Consider the following 16,863-nt stretch of genomic DNA (forward strand, 5'->3'; position numbering starts at 1 on the left):
GGCCCCTCCTCTGCAGACCCTGGCGAGGCCTGGCACCCCTGCAAAGCAGCATCTGTCTCTTTTCTCCCAGTGTTACAAATCCTCCAAGGACCACAGCCCTCAGCTGGACGTGAACTTGCTGGGCAGCAGCGTGGTCCACAAGGAGAAGCAGGTGCGGAAGAAGGAGCACAAGCTGAAGATCACGCCGATGAACGCCGACGTCATCGTCCTGGGCTTGCAGAGCAAGGACCAGGCTGAGCAGTGGCTCAGGGTGAGGGAGCCCCGGCCACGGGGGCGGGCCTGTCCCCGCGGGGCCCCTGGCTGTCCCCAGAGGGGTGGATGCTGTCGAGGGTTAGGGCTCTGCCACCCAGTTCCCAGGGCCCCCGGTGTTGTAAGTGGCGGCAGCCAGTCAGGGAAGTGATCGCGGACTCCGCTGCCAGCCTCGTGTCCTTCTCAGTCACCTGGACTCGGGCTCTAGTTGAAATTATTTTGTTTTCTGGCCTCTAGTGAGGCACCCCCAGTCTCCTTACTAAAGAACACGCGTGGCTGCCACTTGTTAAATACTTGCCAAGGGCCGTGCACTTTTAACAAACTTAACCGCACAGCAGGGAGCTGGGCCGGGGTACTGTCCCCATCTTGGAATGGAGATGAAAGCTAAGGAGGAGGAGGTGGCCAGTCAAGGTCACCTGGCCAGTATGTGGCAGCATCGGGTTTCAAACCTAGAGCCGTCTGACCACAGTCCTATGTTCTGCCTACACTTACCGTGATGGGGCCCCCAAAATGCAGCACCTGGGAGGGGCCCGCCGGCCCCATATTAAAGATGAGCTTGACGATTCCAGGAGGTGTAAGGTTTGCACCAGGAAGGGGCCCACAGTTGCAGAGGGATCTCCACGCCCAGCAGGTCCATCCCCTCCCCTCCCCCTCCATCACAGCCATGTCGATGCACTTCCAGAGCAGGAACCTTATGTCTGCCCTCATCTGTCACACGCCCATGTGCTTGCATGCACACACACCTGCAGACACACACGGAGACACATGCACACACATTTGCACGGACACACCTGTGCAGACACACACTGCTCTTGCTCCCAGTGGCCAGCACTGTCCTCTGACTGCTCGGGCCCCTTTGTCCTTCCCCTGACTCCAGCTTCCCTCCCCAACTCTCACACCTTCCCCCAGAGACCCCTGCCCTCTCCCCAGTCTTGCTGGTTGAAAGACAAGAACGCTTTGAGAAGAGCCTCGTGCTGGCTTCCTGGAGAAGCCCTTTCCTGGCCGGCAGATGGCGCGGGGGTGGCCTTGGCCGTGAGGGCCTGGCTCTTGGGAGGCCTGCACCCTGCGGCTGGGCGGCGCTGGTCAGCCTGTCCAGTGGGCTCGAGTCTGCCTGCCGGCCCTGACTCCGTGTCTCAGGTCTGCATGGTCCCTCCTGTGCCCGCGGGTTGGGACAGGCACATGACAGTAAGTGGGAGATGAGTTGGGGACAGGAGGCCCAGGAAAGGGAGGAACCGGCACAGCCCTCGCGGAGAAGTGACATCCCCACGCCCTGGAGCCACCACCCGCTCGCGTGCCCCCAGGCGGGCCCCCAGCTGCCGAGGAGGGCAGTGGATGTGCCCCTCCTGCGCTGGGCACTTTACACACCAGACCCAAGGGCGTGTCGGGCATGGGAACTGCCTGGCGTTCCTGTCCCCAGAGCCGTTTTTCTTTTTGCTCTTTGGCTTTTCCGACTTTAACCCCTTTCCATAAACTGCTCTAGGCAGAGACTGATGCAGGAGGGTCTTTGAAATCACTCTGGCTAAGTCTGCATCTCCAGAGGGCTTCTGGCTGGGCCGTGTGTTTGTGGCTACCCTGGGCTGTCATCCTCTGCGAGTCCCCCAGGTGGCTCCGCCTCAGAGCATCGGGGTGCTGCTCAGTGTCGCCAGAGCCCCCTGACCTGCGTGTCCCCAGCCTAGGCCCGCAGAGCGGAGGGCTGTCTGCTCTGGCCATCTTCGGGCTTGGTCGTAAACCCCTCCCCCACACTTTCTCATCCCCCAAACACGGGCCTGCAGAAGCGAGGGCCTGAGGAGCAAGCCCACCCCTGACCCCCGTCACAGCCTGCCCAGCTCGGTCCCAAGGCCAATGTGGGCCAGGTGTTGGGAGTGGGGGGGTTCTCTGTCCGTGGGAAATCATGCACCCTCTCTCACCTCTGCCCACTCTCTCCTGACCTTGAGGGCTCCAGCTCCAGGCTGGGAGTTCAGGCCGGGCCAGAAGGACCTTGGGGGCCTGGGTGTCCGCTGACGGCTTCCCCCTTCCTTCAGGTCATCCAGGAGGTGAGCGGCCTGCCTTCAGAAGGGGCGTCCGAGGGAAACCAGTGCACCCCGGATGCCCAGCGTCTGAACTGTCAGAAGGTAGGTCTCTCCTTGGCTGGAGGGAGAGCCCAATGACAATTAAAAGTATAAAACTGGGAGCTTTTTCATACTCCAGCTCAGTTAATGAGCAGCTGGGTCAGGGCGGGGGCTGCAGCTGGGCCGGGAAGCTGATGACACGGATGCAGCCGTAGCTGCGTTCTTGCCTCGCTGGGCGTGGCGGGGGAGCCCTGCTGTGACAGTCACCGCTCTCCACTCCCTGGCAGGGACTGATGTTCGAAGCTCTTTCTCCCCGCTCGCTCCCCCGGAGAAGTTCCGGGGCTGGGGGAAGGTCTCAGTATTGCCCCGAACCCACGGGCTCCAGGGATCCTTTGCGTGGAGCTGCGGGGCCCCTGCTGAAGGGGCAGCATCGAGGACGCTGGGCTGGGTGCTGACCAGGGGTGAGGTGACGTCACAGGTCCCTGCGCAGGTGCAGTTAGGTGCCCTGCAGCCTGGGCGTGCACAGAGCAGGCAGAGGGCACTGCGCCTTATCGTGGGGTCCCCACTGCAACAAGGAGGACAGTCGAGGCCGTGAGCAGGGAGCAGGCCCTCAGTTCTTTGGGAAGGCACATGCCGTCCCCATGGAGAAATAGTCAGGCCCTTCTGGAGTCACTGAAGACTCTTCATTGTCTCTCATCGCTTGGTCATCGACAAGAAGCCAACAGCAAAGCAGACTGGGGCTTTCTGCACATGGGGTGAGAAGCTCTCCCTCAGAAGGGCAGGCAGTGTTCCCTGGGCGGGCACCTCCGCCCCAGGGCCAGTCCCACTGGTCGGGAGTCCCACGCCTGTCCGCAGAGTTGGAGTAAGTGGTTCTAGAAGAAGCAGGATGGGGATCATCTGGGTGCTTCTCATTCTTACAGCAGCAGCCACTGCACTGCCGCGGGGCGGTTTCCAGGGCCCCGGGAATGCCCACAGGGGTGTCATCTGTTTCCTCCTGGCTGATCCAGCCAGGACTTAAATTGTGGTCTGAGCCTGTGCAGACACGCTGGCCCGATGCATTGGTAGCTCAGTCAGTTCCAGCACGTTTCATGCTCCTCGTACGAGGGGGTCTCAGCTTGGCATCAGCTTCAGCTGCGATGCCAACTCGAGCGCCACCTGCCCTCCCACTGGCTCCAGGCCATTGTCACCAGGGTGAGCAGCCCTTGGAGGACTCATGGACACTGGACAGGTGCTCTGGGACAGGGCAGGGACCTCAGGAAGGGAGGGTGAAGGCAGGGCCTCCAGCAGGCCCCAGAAGGAAGCCCAGCAGTGTCTCACCAGTGACCTGGGCTCCAGGGTGACCCCTATCCGACACCCAAGAGGAATCTATCATTTTCTCCAGAACTGGGGTCTCCGACGTCCCCACCCCCAGGTCAGATCACCCATTCCTCTTTCTTCCACAGGCAGATCTCTCTGAGAAGCACCAGTCAGCCTCGGAGTACGGGAGCTCTGCAGATGGCCACCCTGAGGTCCCAGAGACCAAAGACGGTACCCACGCTTACGGCTCGCAGCCCAGGGCGGAGCGGGGGTGGACCCGGCCGGGCAACTCCGCTGTGTGGCTCAACCCTGATGGGTTTTAACAGCTAATCCCAACAGGCCTCCAACTTATAAACGACTTTGCAATAGCACAGCTCACAGATCCAGGGAGAGGGGGAGATGACCAAACTGGTTTCATGGCTCACGGGGGGGCAGAACATTCTCTCATCTTCTCTTGTTTGCTAACCCTGTCGAAGGGTCTTTGAGCCTTCAAATCTTTGGGTCCGTAAAGATCCTCAGAGGCTGGCACATCCAGAAGGGAAGTTGGTGTCCCCTCGAGTGTGTGAACCAGACACCTGGCTCTGGGCTGTGGAGCCGGGTGTGGGGGGCGGGTTGGGGCAATGGGGTGGGAGTGTCTGCTGCCCTCCCAGCTGCCACGGGGCGGGCGGGCACGCTGTGTGCTGCGCTGATGCTTCTCTCATCCCACAGTCAAGAAGAAGTGTTCTGCTGGCCTCAAGCTGAGCAACCTAATGAACCTGGGCAGGAAGAAGTCCACCTCCATGGAGCCTCCGGACAGGTCCCTCGAGACATCCAGTAAGAATGGTGGCCGCGTCCTGGACCACGGGGCTCGCCCACGGGGCTGCAGCCTGTCTCCGGGGGGCATCAGGGACAGTGAAGACGGGCGTTTTAGGTCTTGCTTTCAATATTTTTAGGGATGGGGAGCCCATGGTCCAGTTTCTGTTTATCTTTATTGCAGGTAGTTCTTTTTTTTTCTTTATTGACTTTTTTTAGAGAGAGAGGAAGGGAGAGGGAGAGATAGAAACATTGATGAGAGAGAACATCGATTGGCTGCCTCCTGCAGGGCATGGCGTTGGGCATGGGAGCCTGGTCCCAGTGAGTCATTTTGGGTCGATGCTCAACCACTGAGCCACACCGGCCGGGCTGCGGGTAGTTCTCTATGTCTAGTCTGACTCTTTCTTGCTGCAGTGTTGGATCTTTCATGGAAGTGAAGGGTAATTGAGAACTGTCCTCCAAATGGTCTGTAAAAAGCTGCTCACTTGACCAGTATTTATGGAGCTTGGCAGGCACAGTGTTACGGAAAGGGAACCAAGCGGATGGAGGACACAGTCCCGCGAGTTTACAGCTCAGGAGAGGTGGTAGCTGTATACCCCTCGCCACACACCTGCTGCCTAGGAGCCGCAAGGACGCAGGGGCAGAAAGAGCCTTCCCCACTCTGGACAGAGTGACTTCCTGGACCTGAGCCCTGAAGGCAGGGAGGAGCTCCATGGCCTGGGATGGCACGGGGCGGGGCAGAGCCCGAGGCAGGCTGGTGAGACCCCTTCAGGGGCCGACAGAGCCGTGGTTCTGGGTCAGAGGGTGTGTATAGGAGCTGGTGGACTCCTAGCAGTCATCTCTACTGCCCTTTCCTAGCTGTGAGGAGACAGGCCAGAACAGAGAGACCTTTCCCTGAAAAGATCTTGGGTGGGTCCATGTCCTGCCATTCAGCCCGGGGCTCATTGCTGTGGCTCTCCCAGGACCTGCAGATCATCACTGTCCACTGGGGTCCCTCCTCTTCCTCACGGAACCCGTGTCCCAGCCTGGGCTCTTTCCCCGAGTCCCAGATTGTTCTCTGTGTGGAGCCTGGCCGCTGGCCTGGGAGGAGCGGAAGGCAGGAGGCGGGGCCTCACTGTTGGCGCCTGCAGCTTCTCCTGCCAAGGCACCCTGTGGCCTCGGGGCAGGCGGTGGGCATGGAGCCTGGTCCCAGTGAGTCATTTTGGGAGATGTGGCTGGGTTACTGCTGGAAAGTTATTCAGCAGCAAAGCATGCTCTGTCCCCTGTGGCTCCTGTCCCCTGTGGCTGGGGAAGGGCCGGAGAAACACAGATGCGCTCCTTCCCAGGACTGGACATCAGCACCCAGGCCTCTCCTGACCCCGAGTTCTCTTTGGTCCAGAGAATCATGATGGGCCAGTGGGGTGTCCGCCCAGACGAGCCAGAGGCCCTGAGTCCTCCGCTCAAATCCTTCCACTTTGCTCCCGTGTGGGGATGTTCTCGTGGCTCTGAGAGTCCGTGAGCCCCCTGTGTGGCCGGCACTGGGTGGGTGGGAAGGTGGCCGTGTACTCGGACCCTGCTGGGTGAGCCTAGGTCATTCCGCTAAGGTTCCGGGCAACCGCTAAGCCTGTGGGGTGGAGAAGGAATCCACCTTGTAAGCCGGTGCCCCTGGAAAGGTGAGCTCAGGTGTCAACGTACTGCCCATGGGGTGTGCAGAGGGGCCTGCAGACTGGACTGACTCTCCTCTGCAGCCCCAGGGACAAGGCTGAGCTTGACACATGGTGTCAGCTCCCAAATGTTAACCTAAGTGGGAGCGGGGGAGGCTTGTCCTCTCCTTGGGGAGCTGAAGCCCACACATGCAGCCATTTGAGAACAGGGAGGAAGTGCTTCATGAGTGTCCCCTGCAGCCGATGGGTGCTGTCAGAAAGAGGGGCTCCTGGTCGAGGCTGCAGGGCAAAGACCTGGTGCTAGAGACGAACGTGCCAAGTTCCTGCCCTTGAGAAGCCCTGTGTCCATTTGGAGAGGCTGACACGGAAGCGGAGAGCATCGTTGTTGCAGACGCACCTGTCAGAAGGCAGACGGAGTGGGCAGTGCAGGACCCAGGGAGGGCCAGGGCAAGGACGTCTGTGAGGAGGAGGAGGAGGGACTGAGGGGACTTTGCAGGCTCAGACAGTGACCCGGGGAGGCAGGGCTGTCAGGGAGCTGGGACACTAGGCTGTAAGGCCAGGTGTGCACCTGCAGTGAGGAGACCTGGCTGGGGAGCTCCCTGCACGTGGCCCAAGTGAGCAGAGTCCCGAGGTGGGCTGCTGCAGGCTGGGTGCTTGGAGCCGTGGCGATGAGGGCTGGGGCGGGGGTCCTCTGTCCTGGACACACGGTGGCCTGGTGGAGTCCAAGATGCAGCTCACTTCCCTCTGGACACACGGTTTCCAAAAGCCAGGAGAGCGCTGCTGGTCAACTTCAAGGGGTCTGGCCGCCAGCATGAAGGAGGGAAAGGAATATACGACGAGCCCAGCCGGTGTGGCTCTGGTTGAGCATCGACCCCTGCACCAAGAGGTCGCCTGTTCGATTCCCGGTCAGGGGGCATGCAGGAGGTGGCCAGTCAGTGTTCTCTCTCATCAATGTTTCTTTCTCTCCCTCTCCCTTCCTCTCTCTAAATATCAAGAAAAAAAATTTTTTTTAAATACTACAAGAGTCACAGCCTCTGTGAGTTAGCTTCTCAGGCAAAGTCTTGGAACCGAGGTTCTGGGGAAACCCAGGAGGCCCAAGGTGGCGGCAGCCACCCACACCTTCCTGCAGCCGCCTCCTCTCCTGCAGGTTACCTGAGCGTGCTGGTGAACAGCCAGTGGAAGTCACGCTGGTGCTCCGTCAGGGACAGTCACCTGCACTTCTACCAGGACCGGAACCGAACCAAGGTGGCCCAGCAGCCCCTGAGCCTGGTGGGCTGTGAGGTGGTCCCGGACCCGAGCCCGGACCACCTGTACTCCTTCCGCATCCTCCACAACGGCGAGGAGCTGGCCAAGCTGGAGGTACAGGAGGTCGGGCTCTGGGCTGCAAGTCGTGGAGACTTGGTGTAGCCCTGGGTTGTTTCTGTTTCCTTTGCCTGAGATTGTTTGCATTTTTCAAAAAATTTCCATTCCCTTTCTGGCCTCGGGGTGGTGGTTACAGGAGTGGACAATGAGCTACTTCCTGTGCTGAGGGCAGGAGGGGTATTTATAACTCCCTGAGCTGCTGAAAACACTTTCTGGGGATTCACAGCCGGTTTGATTTGGTTTGTGTGTCACCAGATACAGCCCAGTACATAAAGCTGACGACTGGGCTTATCTGGGGGGAAGAATCAGGTTGGCGACACAATTGCATTTCTCCCACTCCCCACCCTGTGTGATGTGATGTCACAGTTACAGAAATAAAAGGTGACATAATGCCTTGCATCGAGCTAGGCAGGTCCGAGCCGGAGTCCTTCACACGCACAGAAGCGCACACACTTTCGGGTTCACGCCTGTTCACCTGGCCCTTCGTCCGGGCGGCTTCATCCCAGTGTTGCTTCAGTACTGCCCTCTGGTGGCCAAAAGATCCACATCCCAGTTGCTTCTCAGGGACGCGTACATCTGTCGCCTTAACAAGTTTCTACTGCTCAGTCTGATAGTGTGTGAACAAGACAGACGCCTGCTCCCTGTCCTCATGGAACTTATATTCTAGTAGGAGAATGAGATGTTATTCAATTAATTACCTAGTAATAGTCTCTGGAAAGAGGTGGGGTGGGTGCTGGGAGGGAAAGAGGGTTGCTCCTGAGAGCAATGAGAGACCCATTGGGTTTCAGGGGAGGGTGGCGTGCTCAGATTTGGATTTTGAGATGCTCCCTTCATCTGTTGTGTGTGGGGTCAACAGAAGGGGACAAGAAGGGACATAATGAAACCTGTTAGGAGGATGTTGCAGTTGCCCAAGGTAGAGACCACCAGGCGGTGGAAGCAGGAGCTAGGGGAAAAGCCGTATTGAGAAGCCCACTTGAAAATAAATGGGGAAAGGAAGCCAGCTAAGTGTCCAACTCGGCGCATAGCTAAAAGACCAGTGTCACTGGGATTTAGCTCATGAGTTCTCAGAATCATACGTCTAAGGTATGTAAGACATCTTGACGATTGAACCTATAAACAAAAACAAATTTGAATTTCGTTATGTCTTAGCAGGGAACCCAGGGAGTCTTGTATGGACGGGTTAGGGTGATACATGGACATGCTACAGTTCAAAAAAGTAGAGGTGTCAACCTAAAATACACGCGATTTTAACAATTCTCCTCTGGCCCTATAGCCTTCTAGAAATACATGTATGTAAATCACATGTGATGTTTGGGACAAATGTCCACAGCATCACTGAGGTGGCATCAAGGTGTCCCTCATGGCAGGAAATGTTATTCGGGGTCCTTGGAGGAAATTCTGGTGAAAGTGAGAATGTTGCCCAGGCTCTCTGAGGCCTTGTCCGAGGTGGGCATCGGGGCCTGAGTGCTGTTCCTGCCCGGGGGGACGGGCACCGGGTGGCACACCGCAGCCCTGCTCACGTCCCTCTGCCTCCTCCCAGGCCAAGTCTTCCGAGGAAATGGGCCACTGGCTGGGCCTGCTGCTCTCCGAGTCGGGCTCCAAGACAGACCCGGAGGAGTTCACCTACGACTATGTGGACGCAGAGAGGGTTTCCTGTATCGTGAGTGCGGCCAAAAACTCCCTGCTGTGAGTACTGGGGCCCTTCCGCTGTGCACCCTTCCCTGTGCTTCTAGACTCCAGGTCCAGACCGCCCTCTGGTGGCGGGTGGGGCAGGGTGCGCGCTCAGGGCTGGAGGAGGGCCAGGCCCCCGCCACAGCAGCCTGGCCTGGGTTAGGTGGTCCAGCTGCTCACAGCAGGGTCCGCATGTTTCCTGACCCTCCATTTCCCGTGCTGTTGGCTCAGTGCTTACCAAGGACCCCTCTCTGGGTCTCCAGAGAGCCCTGGCATGAGCAGGCCAAGGTGGTATTTCTGTTTCCAGATGAGCTGTGTCCGGGAGGAGTGGTCCAGGGCCGAGTGGTTGAGGAGCCGCCCAGAAAACAGAACCCCTATATTTAAAAAAAATTTTTTTTCCTTTTTATTGATTTTAGAAAGAGGGGAAGGGAGAGGGAGAAAGAGATGGAAACATCGATGAGAGAGAACATCGATTAGCCACCTCCTACATGTTCCCCACTAGAGATCAGTCCCACAACCTGGGCAGGTGTCCTGATCGGGAATTGAACAGGCGACCTCTTGGTGCATGGGTTGATGCTCAGCCACTGAGCCACACTGGCCAGGCCAGAACCCCTTTTCTTATGCACAAAAGGGGGAAGGCCTCCCGTAGGTGCTGCCCGAAGTATATCCTGAAGGTGAAGGGAGAGGGTTGTGCTGCTGTCAGAGGTCCTAGAGTGGAGTTGGAGGGTTTCAGGGGCTGCCGACAGAGGGGCTGGGGAAAGGACGTTTTCCTGGAAGAGCAGTTCGGAGCAGTTCCAGTAGGGAGGCCCCAGGGCTCCGCACATCCTCCGCTCTCGCTGGACCTCTCGTCCTCGTGCATTCTGGAGGCTGGTGCCTTTTGCTGCCCGTCTTGACTCCTGCTCTCTGTGTCGTGCGCGTATCTTCCAGCTTGATGCAGAGGAAGTTCTCAGAGCCCAACACTTACATCGACGGCCTGCCCGGCCCAGGTCGCCAGGAGCTGCTGTATGATGACGTGGAGATGTCAGAGCTGACGGCCGCGGTGAGGACCCTGGCAGGGCGGGGGGGCTGTCCAGTGCTCCAGCTGCCAAAGCTCAACACCATGTCACACTGGCCCTGAAAGAGCTGGATTCCCAGCCACCTGCAGGGCCATCGGTGCAGCAATCTAGGTGCAACAAGGCCGTCCTGGGTACTGGGGCGGGCAGCCCGCCTGGCTCGGGGACTTGTCTGGATAAAACAGCTGGTAACCACCCTGCTCAGTGCTAGGATGGGAGATGCTCCTGGGAAGGGGGCGGTGTCGCCATTGGCCTTTGAGATCCAGATTGATACTGGAGGTAGAATCATCATTCGGGCAGGAGGTTCCGTTGATCAGATGCTGTGAATTATCTCCTTGAGTTCTAACCCCCGCAGGGGGAAGTATCACTCTCTTCTCTTACAGATAAGGAAGTAAGGTTCAGGAGAGTCAGTACTATGTCCTGGGTCTCCCACCTCTTGAGTAGCTCATCCAGGACTTGAACCCTGACCTTCTCACTCCCAGTCAATACGAGGCTTCCCGGGGGAAGGTCCCTGGACACCACACAGGAGGGCCAGGAGCTCCGAGGCAGGGTGGGTGCATTGGTGAGACACCTGCCTCTTTCCACGGCAGAAGGACCCTGCGGAAGCTGCCCCTGCCACCGATGCTCCAAGGGAGCCCGACCCTGACCGCATGTACCTGGACCTCACGCCTGTCAAGTCCTTCCTGCACAGCTTCAGCGGCGCCCAGGCCCAGGTGTGCTCCCCGACGCCGCCCTGCCTGGAGCCTCCCGCTGAGGCCCTCCCCGCGGACCTGGGCCCCGCCCCAGCGGAGCCCCTTGCTAAGTCTGCAGAGACCCCCGAGTTGCAGGTACAGGTTGTCCCCCCGCCGGTGAGCTGGCCCCTTCCCCGGCCCCGCAGCCAGCTGAGTCGTGTTTGCTCTCTGCGAAAGCAGGTGCAGCAGGAGAGCCTGGAGGCTGAGGAGTCTTCCCCGAGAGCAGTCAAAATCCAGACCGAACAACAAAAAATCTCCTTCCCCCCGAGCTGCCCCGACACCGTGGCCGTCACCCCAGCTGAGGCCAGCACACCTGTGAAGGACAGGCTGCGGGTGACCTCTGCAGGTACCTATGCCGGATAAGAGTGGGATGTTTGGAAATGGCTCAGGGAAGTTAGCCCAGTCTTTCCCTTTCATAGGGGAAGCAGAGGGTCAGAGAGGTAGAGACCTGCCCAAGGTCGTGCAGTGGAGGTGTGGGCGCCGGTTTCGTCCCTGCGAGGCTGGCTGGGTCCAGCTCTGCTCTCCTGTCAAAGCCGCGGGCGGCCTGAGCTTGGGCAGGGAGTTGGGCATAGCCCTCGGGTTCCGGCCTGGCTGACCTCGGGGTTCCCCTCTCTGGGTTTGCAGAGATCAAACTTGGCAAGAACAGGACAGAAGCCGAGGTGAAGCGGTACACGGAGGAGAAGGAGAGGCTGGAGAAGGAGAAGGAAGAGATCCGGGGACACCTGGCCCAGCTCCGGAAGGAGAAGCGGGAGCTGAGAGAGGCCCTGTTGAAATGTGCAGGTGAGGGGCCCCCCGCGGGAACAGCCCGGGCCTGCAGCCCTCCGACCCCCGGCACAGGTGCATGCCCCCACCTCGAAGTCCTCTCCCCTCCAGCCTGGCCAAAGGTCACCGTCCTGTGCAGAGAGACCCTCTGGCCGATTATCAGTAGGACCAGGAGGTAGTTTTTCAAGCTGGCTAAAGGAGGACATCTCTAAAAAGTGTATTTAGCCCTTAACTGTTTTATTTTCACGTAAATCAAATGTATACTCCCTGGTCCAGCTCTCGCTGCAGTGCCTTGTCCTGAGACCCCCATGTCCTGGCTCTTGCATCCACCACACGTGTCCTGCACCATCCTGTCTACCCGTCCCCCAGCACCGTGCCTGTTAAAGGTGCGCCTGGCTGAAACCCTGCCCCTGCAGCCGGCTTCGTTCCCGTTGCAGACCAGGGAGTCCTGGCCGGCCTGGAGCAGCAGCTGAAGGAGATCGACGAGGAGTGCAGGGCGGAGGAGAGCAGGCGCGTGGACCTCGAGCTCAGCATCATGGAGGTGAAGGACAACCTGAAGAAGGCCGAGGCCGGGCCCGTGACGCTGGGCACCACCGTGGACACCACCCACCTGGAGACCATGAGCCCCCGGGTGAGCGCTTGGAGCCACGGAACCCTGAGCTGCGGGCAGGCCGCCTGGACCCGGGAAGGGGGCCCCGTCTCCCTCCCCCGGCTCAGGCCTCACTCGCCTCCTGTCACCACAGCTCAGAGCTGCCACCTCCACCCCTGCCGCAGACTGCACCCCAGTCAACTCTGCCACGGCGCTCAAGAACAGACCTCTTTCCGTCATGGTCACCGGCAAAGGCACCGTCCTCCAGAAGGCCAAGGTAAGCGGTCACTCCCGGCCCCCCACGACTGTCACTACGTTAGGGCCCCGCTTCTGACCCGGGTAGCACAGGGGCTCAGTCTTGGGCACTGACCAACCAGGACGGTTCTTGGTTCAAGTGTTCTTACTAATCAGCCCGAGGACACCCCGTCCTTGAACTACCAACCACCAGATAATCCCTAGGTTCTGGGGAGGCAGTTTTCAAATAAAGTCAGTGCTTCTAAAGGACTCCGGCTGGGAAAACCCGAGCAGCAGATTCAGACGGGCAACGTGATTGCCTCCCAGACAGCTGGTGGCAGAAGGCTCGGGAAGGCGTCAGCATGGAGTGGATGCTGTTACTGGGTTTTCCCGGGAGCTAGACTCAAGTGTGCTATTAATTCTTGACTCAAGTGTGCAGAACAGAACATGCCCAGGGCTGCCTGTGCACTTAGCTAACTCTGCTCCTAGTTCTGTCCTGCTTACCTGCCGGAGGTATTCTGGGGTACCTGCACCCGTGGGAGCCGCCGCTCCCTCACAGACTCCTGACTGCCACAGCCTCAAAAGCCTCTGAGCAGGGACCCCAAACAGTGATGCACACACCGGGCTCGAAGTCTAGCGGCTGTCTCTATTCCTGTTTCTGTGCACAGGGGTTGCTGCAGAGCATAACTAACTTGCTTCTTTTGGGGGGTGCTGGTCTTTGAATGGTGCCCTAGGAGTGGGAGAAGAAAGGAACAAGTTAGGGAACGAGCCGCACCGCAAGCCTATGCTGTCGACGTGGACCTTGGTGACAATCCTGCTTCGCCCAAGCTGTCGTTCAAGCAGCAGCTCTGTGCAAGGGTGAGTCTGTTTAGAAGGGAAAACCGGGACGGGGGTCCCTCGCATGGAGCGCTTCCACCGAGAGGAGGCTCCAGGCCTCTGCGGGGCCGGAGGAAGTAGTGCGACAACAGCTGTGATTTTAGACGCCTTCATGCCATCGATGACACACTTCTGAGACTCGGTGACGGAGGAGAAGATACTTGGGACCAAGCTGAGGCAATGTCTCCACTCAATTAAGGACTTTTTTTTCAAAGTGACGCTGTATTATATTTTTTTTTAAAAAAAGTTTCCAATCCTGTAATTTAGAACAGTGAAGTGTCTTCTGAGATTTAACTGACTTTGGACATTAGCGTAGAAAAGAAAGATTACCTTGTGTTTACAGAGTCCATCCTGTGGCCATTTTTAAGAGAAGAGTTATTTAATATAATGCTCTCGGAGTCCGGTTTTTTTTAAAGTTGTGCTTAATGTCTAGGCCCCTTCTAAGAAAAAAAGTGAATTTTGTTTGGGGTGGGCTCCCTGTTGTCTTAAAATGGGCAGTGCTGCCCCATCTTCTTCCGATGGTGTCGTCTCCCGACACGGGGAACATTTCATCTGCCACCTCGCCTCGCCTCTGGGGAGTCGGGGTTCCCTAGCTCCGGTCCCCGAGGACTGAGGTCCTTCTCATCCCAGGGCATGGCTCCCCTTTGTCACAAACACTCGGTGGCCCTTTACCAACGGGTGAGTTAGGTATTGTTTTGTTTTTTTAATAAAATGTTAATTGTATGTTGGGGTTTCTTGTATTTTGTGGGATGACTTGGGGCAGGGCCTGGTGGACTCCTGGGGAAGCACGCGTCTTGGGCGTTTACACACTGACCTTCCAAACGTGCAGTAAGACCAGTGAGCTATGCGGTGGGATCTTAGATGGTGAGCCTTCTGGAATCTGGCAGCACAGATGTAAGACAGAGGATTTTCATAGTATGACCAACCTCGTACCCAATGCACTAGGAACATCTGCAGAAACTGATCACACCAGTGACTGGTAATCGACACTCCGAGAAGTTAAACACAGTCCTAAAGGATTCCTGGGAGGAAAGAAACTGGGACTTAGAAAGTTGCCTAAGTAGTAATGAAGGACGTTCCTAGCATAAATGGGCTCACTTTAAAAGTCTGCCAATGCCCTGACTGGTTTGGCTCAGAGGTTGGAGTGTTGGTCTGCGGACCAGAGAGTCCTGGGTTCGGTTCCCGCTAGGGGCACGTAACAACAACAACAAAAATGTAATGTAAAAGTCTGCCAACATTTTTTAGGTAAGACTTTTTTCACGTACGTCCAAAAATAAGATTTTGTTTTTCTTTTGCAATGGGTTAGATTTTTGGCATCAGAACTAAGCTAGCTTTCTACAAGGGGAAATATATATTCCTCAAGCTGCTATAGTCATAGCATTTTTCTTGTAATTAAAAAAAATCTTGTCAGTCCGTGTACTGCAGGCTCCCTCCCAGCTCGGCCTTTACTGTCGCCTCAGGCTGTCTTTTCACTGTATTAAGTGTTTTCAATGAGCCAGGGTTTGGTTTTCTCATCTTGCAAATAAACACATTTATGCTATGTTTAAAGGCCCACATACCATGACCAGACAGCTTTTATCCAAAGAATCGAGGTGGTTCAACATCTGAAAATATACTGTAAGTAATTTATCATATGAACAGATGAAATGTGAAAAAACATCATCTCGAAGGAAGCAGAAAAGCATTACCACAAACCTCCATATTCCTAATAAACCTTCTTTCTAATCTAGGAATAAAGCATTCCCGCCCTTATAAAGTAAGCCACAGAAAATAGTATCTAATGGTGAAAAGATCCCTTCGGGTCTGGAAGCAGATCGACATGTTCCATTGCCACTACCTTTTTAAGACATTCGGCAGGTCCTAGATTATGCAAAATGATGAGAAAAATGAGAGTAAAACTCCAAAGGGAAGAGACAAAACTATCATTATTTGCAAATGCTATTTTTCTAGAAAAGCAAGAGAATCAACTATTAAAACGTGTTTGGGTAGTTGGCTGGAATGAGGATTGTTCAGAGAAAATGAAAGCTGTATGGCTTGTCCGCAGTGCTTCCATTTTTACAGGAACGTATTTTTATATTGTGTAATTAAAAGGCTTGGCCGGTTAGGCAGCAAGAAAGGAATTCCCTCCGCCGCTATTGGGGCATTGGGAGGATTGAACTGTTCAGTGGTGCCTTCCCTAGAAAAGGTTAAAAAAAAATTCAAGAGCTGGGACCTAAAACCAGAAACGGTAAAGCCTTTAAGATGTAACCCACAGTTTTATGGGATTTTTTTTTAAGTCCAAGCAATTCAAATGGGATAGCCAAATAGCCTTGATCAGACAAAGAACCTACACTATACAACAATTAAACGGCTGTGAATTTTAAAGACAAGGACTCATGTACGTTCTCCGCTGTCGGCCCCTGCTGGGTGGACATGTGGCCCTGCTCTGATGTCACCTTCCGCCAAGGCTCCAGAGTAACAGGAATGAAATGATCCCTTGAACACACGTGACGGCCATGGCAGCTGGACTGTTTATGCCTGACCTCTAACAGCCCCATGGCGACAGCGCCTCTCAAATGCTTTTCTAGCCCCAGAAATCTCGACGTGCTTAAAGCCAAGTGGTGTTTAAACCAAGGTGGCCTTGAATGTTTGCATACAGGGCATCGCTTACAGTAACGAGAAAAGCGATGATACAGTGTCTGGACGTTGGTCAGACCTCTGCAACACTTCCTACTGAAAACCGAACTCGCAACGACACCACCCACGGGAAGAATTGGGTGGCAGGGGTGAGGACAGGCCTGGTTTGCCGTAAAATATGCCAACGACCACCTCTTTGCCATATGGGGACAAGTACTCCTGTTAAATAACCAACATCATTTCTTGAAGTCCTTTAAGGACTACACATGAAAAAGCAAAACCCTTCTCAGTTTCTTTATTCTCTATTTGTTGAGTTTAAGAATCCTGCTCTTTGCCCCACTAAAAGGAGAGTAAAAAAGGCACTCAGTACACCCCACAATTAACCCCTTGTAAGTAAACTGTAAAGAAACCCCTCCCCCAAGATAATGTGGCCTGGTACCCGGGCCAACTGCACACGGCCCCTCGGAACCAGGCTGTGTGTGCACACGGCCCCACCCCCATAGTCAAACAAGCTGGTTAATTAGTCCCATTCTAGTTTGGGGCTTTTCCAAGCCTGTACCCCCCACAGATGCAGTCACCAGAAGTCACAAATGCCACTCACACCCCTTTTTAAACAAACCAACCACGAATGTATCTAGGACGTCGTGGGGGAAAGACGTGTGGAAAGTCCCGCACTTTCTCCGTCTCTAAGCGCCACTGTGTCCGCGGTCCCGCGACACCCTAGTCACCGCCTCCGTCCCAGCATCACGGCCCCAACGTTCTGAGTGCTGCTTGTGGGCCCAGGGAGCTTCCCACCGGACATCCAGTTTCCAGGTTCCTTTGTTGCTCCTCGGGAAAGGTGACAGGTGGCAGCTCACCGGGCACCACGGGTACAGAGGAAGTACACATCAGCAGTGTCCAACCGTCAGCGGGTGAATCAGCTGCTACCACGTGCCTACGCAG

General features: G+C 56.3%; 1 protein-coding gene across 2 annotated transcripts in view; it reads left to right on the forward strand.

Annotated features, from left to right (window-relative positions):
• AFAP1L2 (actin filament associated protein 1 like 2) overlaps positions 1-13,257 on the forward strand; it is a 96,002-nt gene extending 82,745 nt beyond the window's left edge. For both annotated transcript variants that reach the window (XM_036265102.1, XM_036265103.1), the window contains exons 7-19: positions 71-250; positions 2,271-2,360; positions 3,740-3,824; positions 4,302-4,406; positions 7,176-7,387; positions 8,931-9,076; positions 9,989-10,100; positions 10,704-10,940; positions 11,025-11,190; positions 11,469-11,624; positions 12,044-12,237; positions 12,350-12,472; positions 13,164-13,257. In XM_036265102.1, the coding sequence (XP_036120995.1) occupies positions 71-250; positions 2,271-2,360; positions 3,740-3,824; positions 4,302-4,406; positions 7,176-7,387; positions 8,931-9,076; positions 9,989-10,100; positions 10,704-10,940; positions 11,025-11,190; positions 11,469-11,624; positions 12,044-12,237; positions 12,350-12,472; positions 13,164-13,190 (1,833 nt within the window). In that variant the 3' untranslated portion in view covers positions 13,191-13,257. The remainder of the gene's footprint in view (positions 1-70; positions 251-2,270; positions 2,361-3,739; positions 3,825-4,301; positions 4,407-7,175; positions 7,388-8,930; positions 9,077-9,988; positions 10,101-10,703; positions 10,941-11,024; positions 11,191-11,468; positions 11,625-12,043; positions 12,238-12,349; positions 12,473-13,163) is intronic.
• The last annotated feature ends 3,606 nt before the right edge of the window (positions 13,258-16,863 follow it).

Source organism: Molossus molossus, unplaced genomic scaffold, assembly GCF_014108415.1.
Source record: "Molossus molossus isolate mMolMol1 unplaced genomic scaffold, mMolMol1.p scaffold_m16_p_17, whole genome shotgun sequence".
In the NCBI taxonomy this organism is placed as follows: Eukaryota; Metazoa; Chordata; class Mammalia; order Chiroptera; family Molossidae; genus Molossus; species Molossus molossus.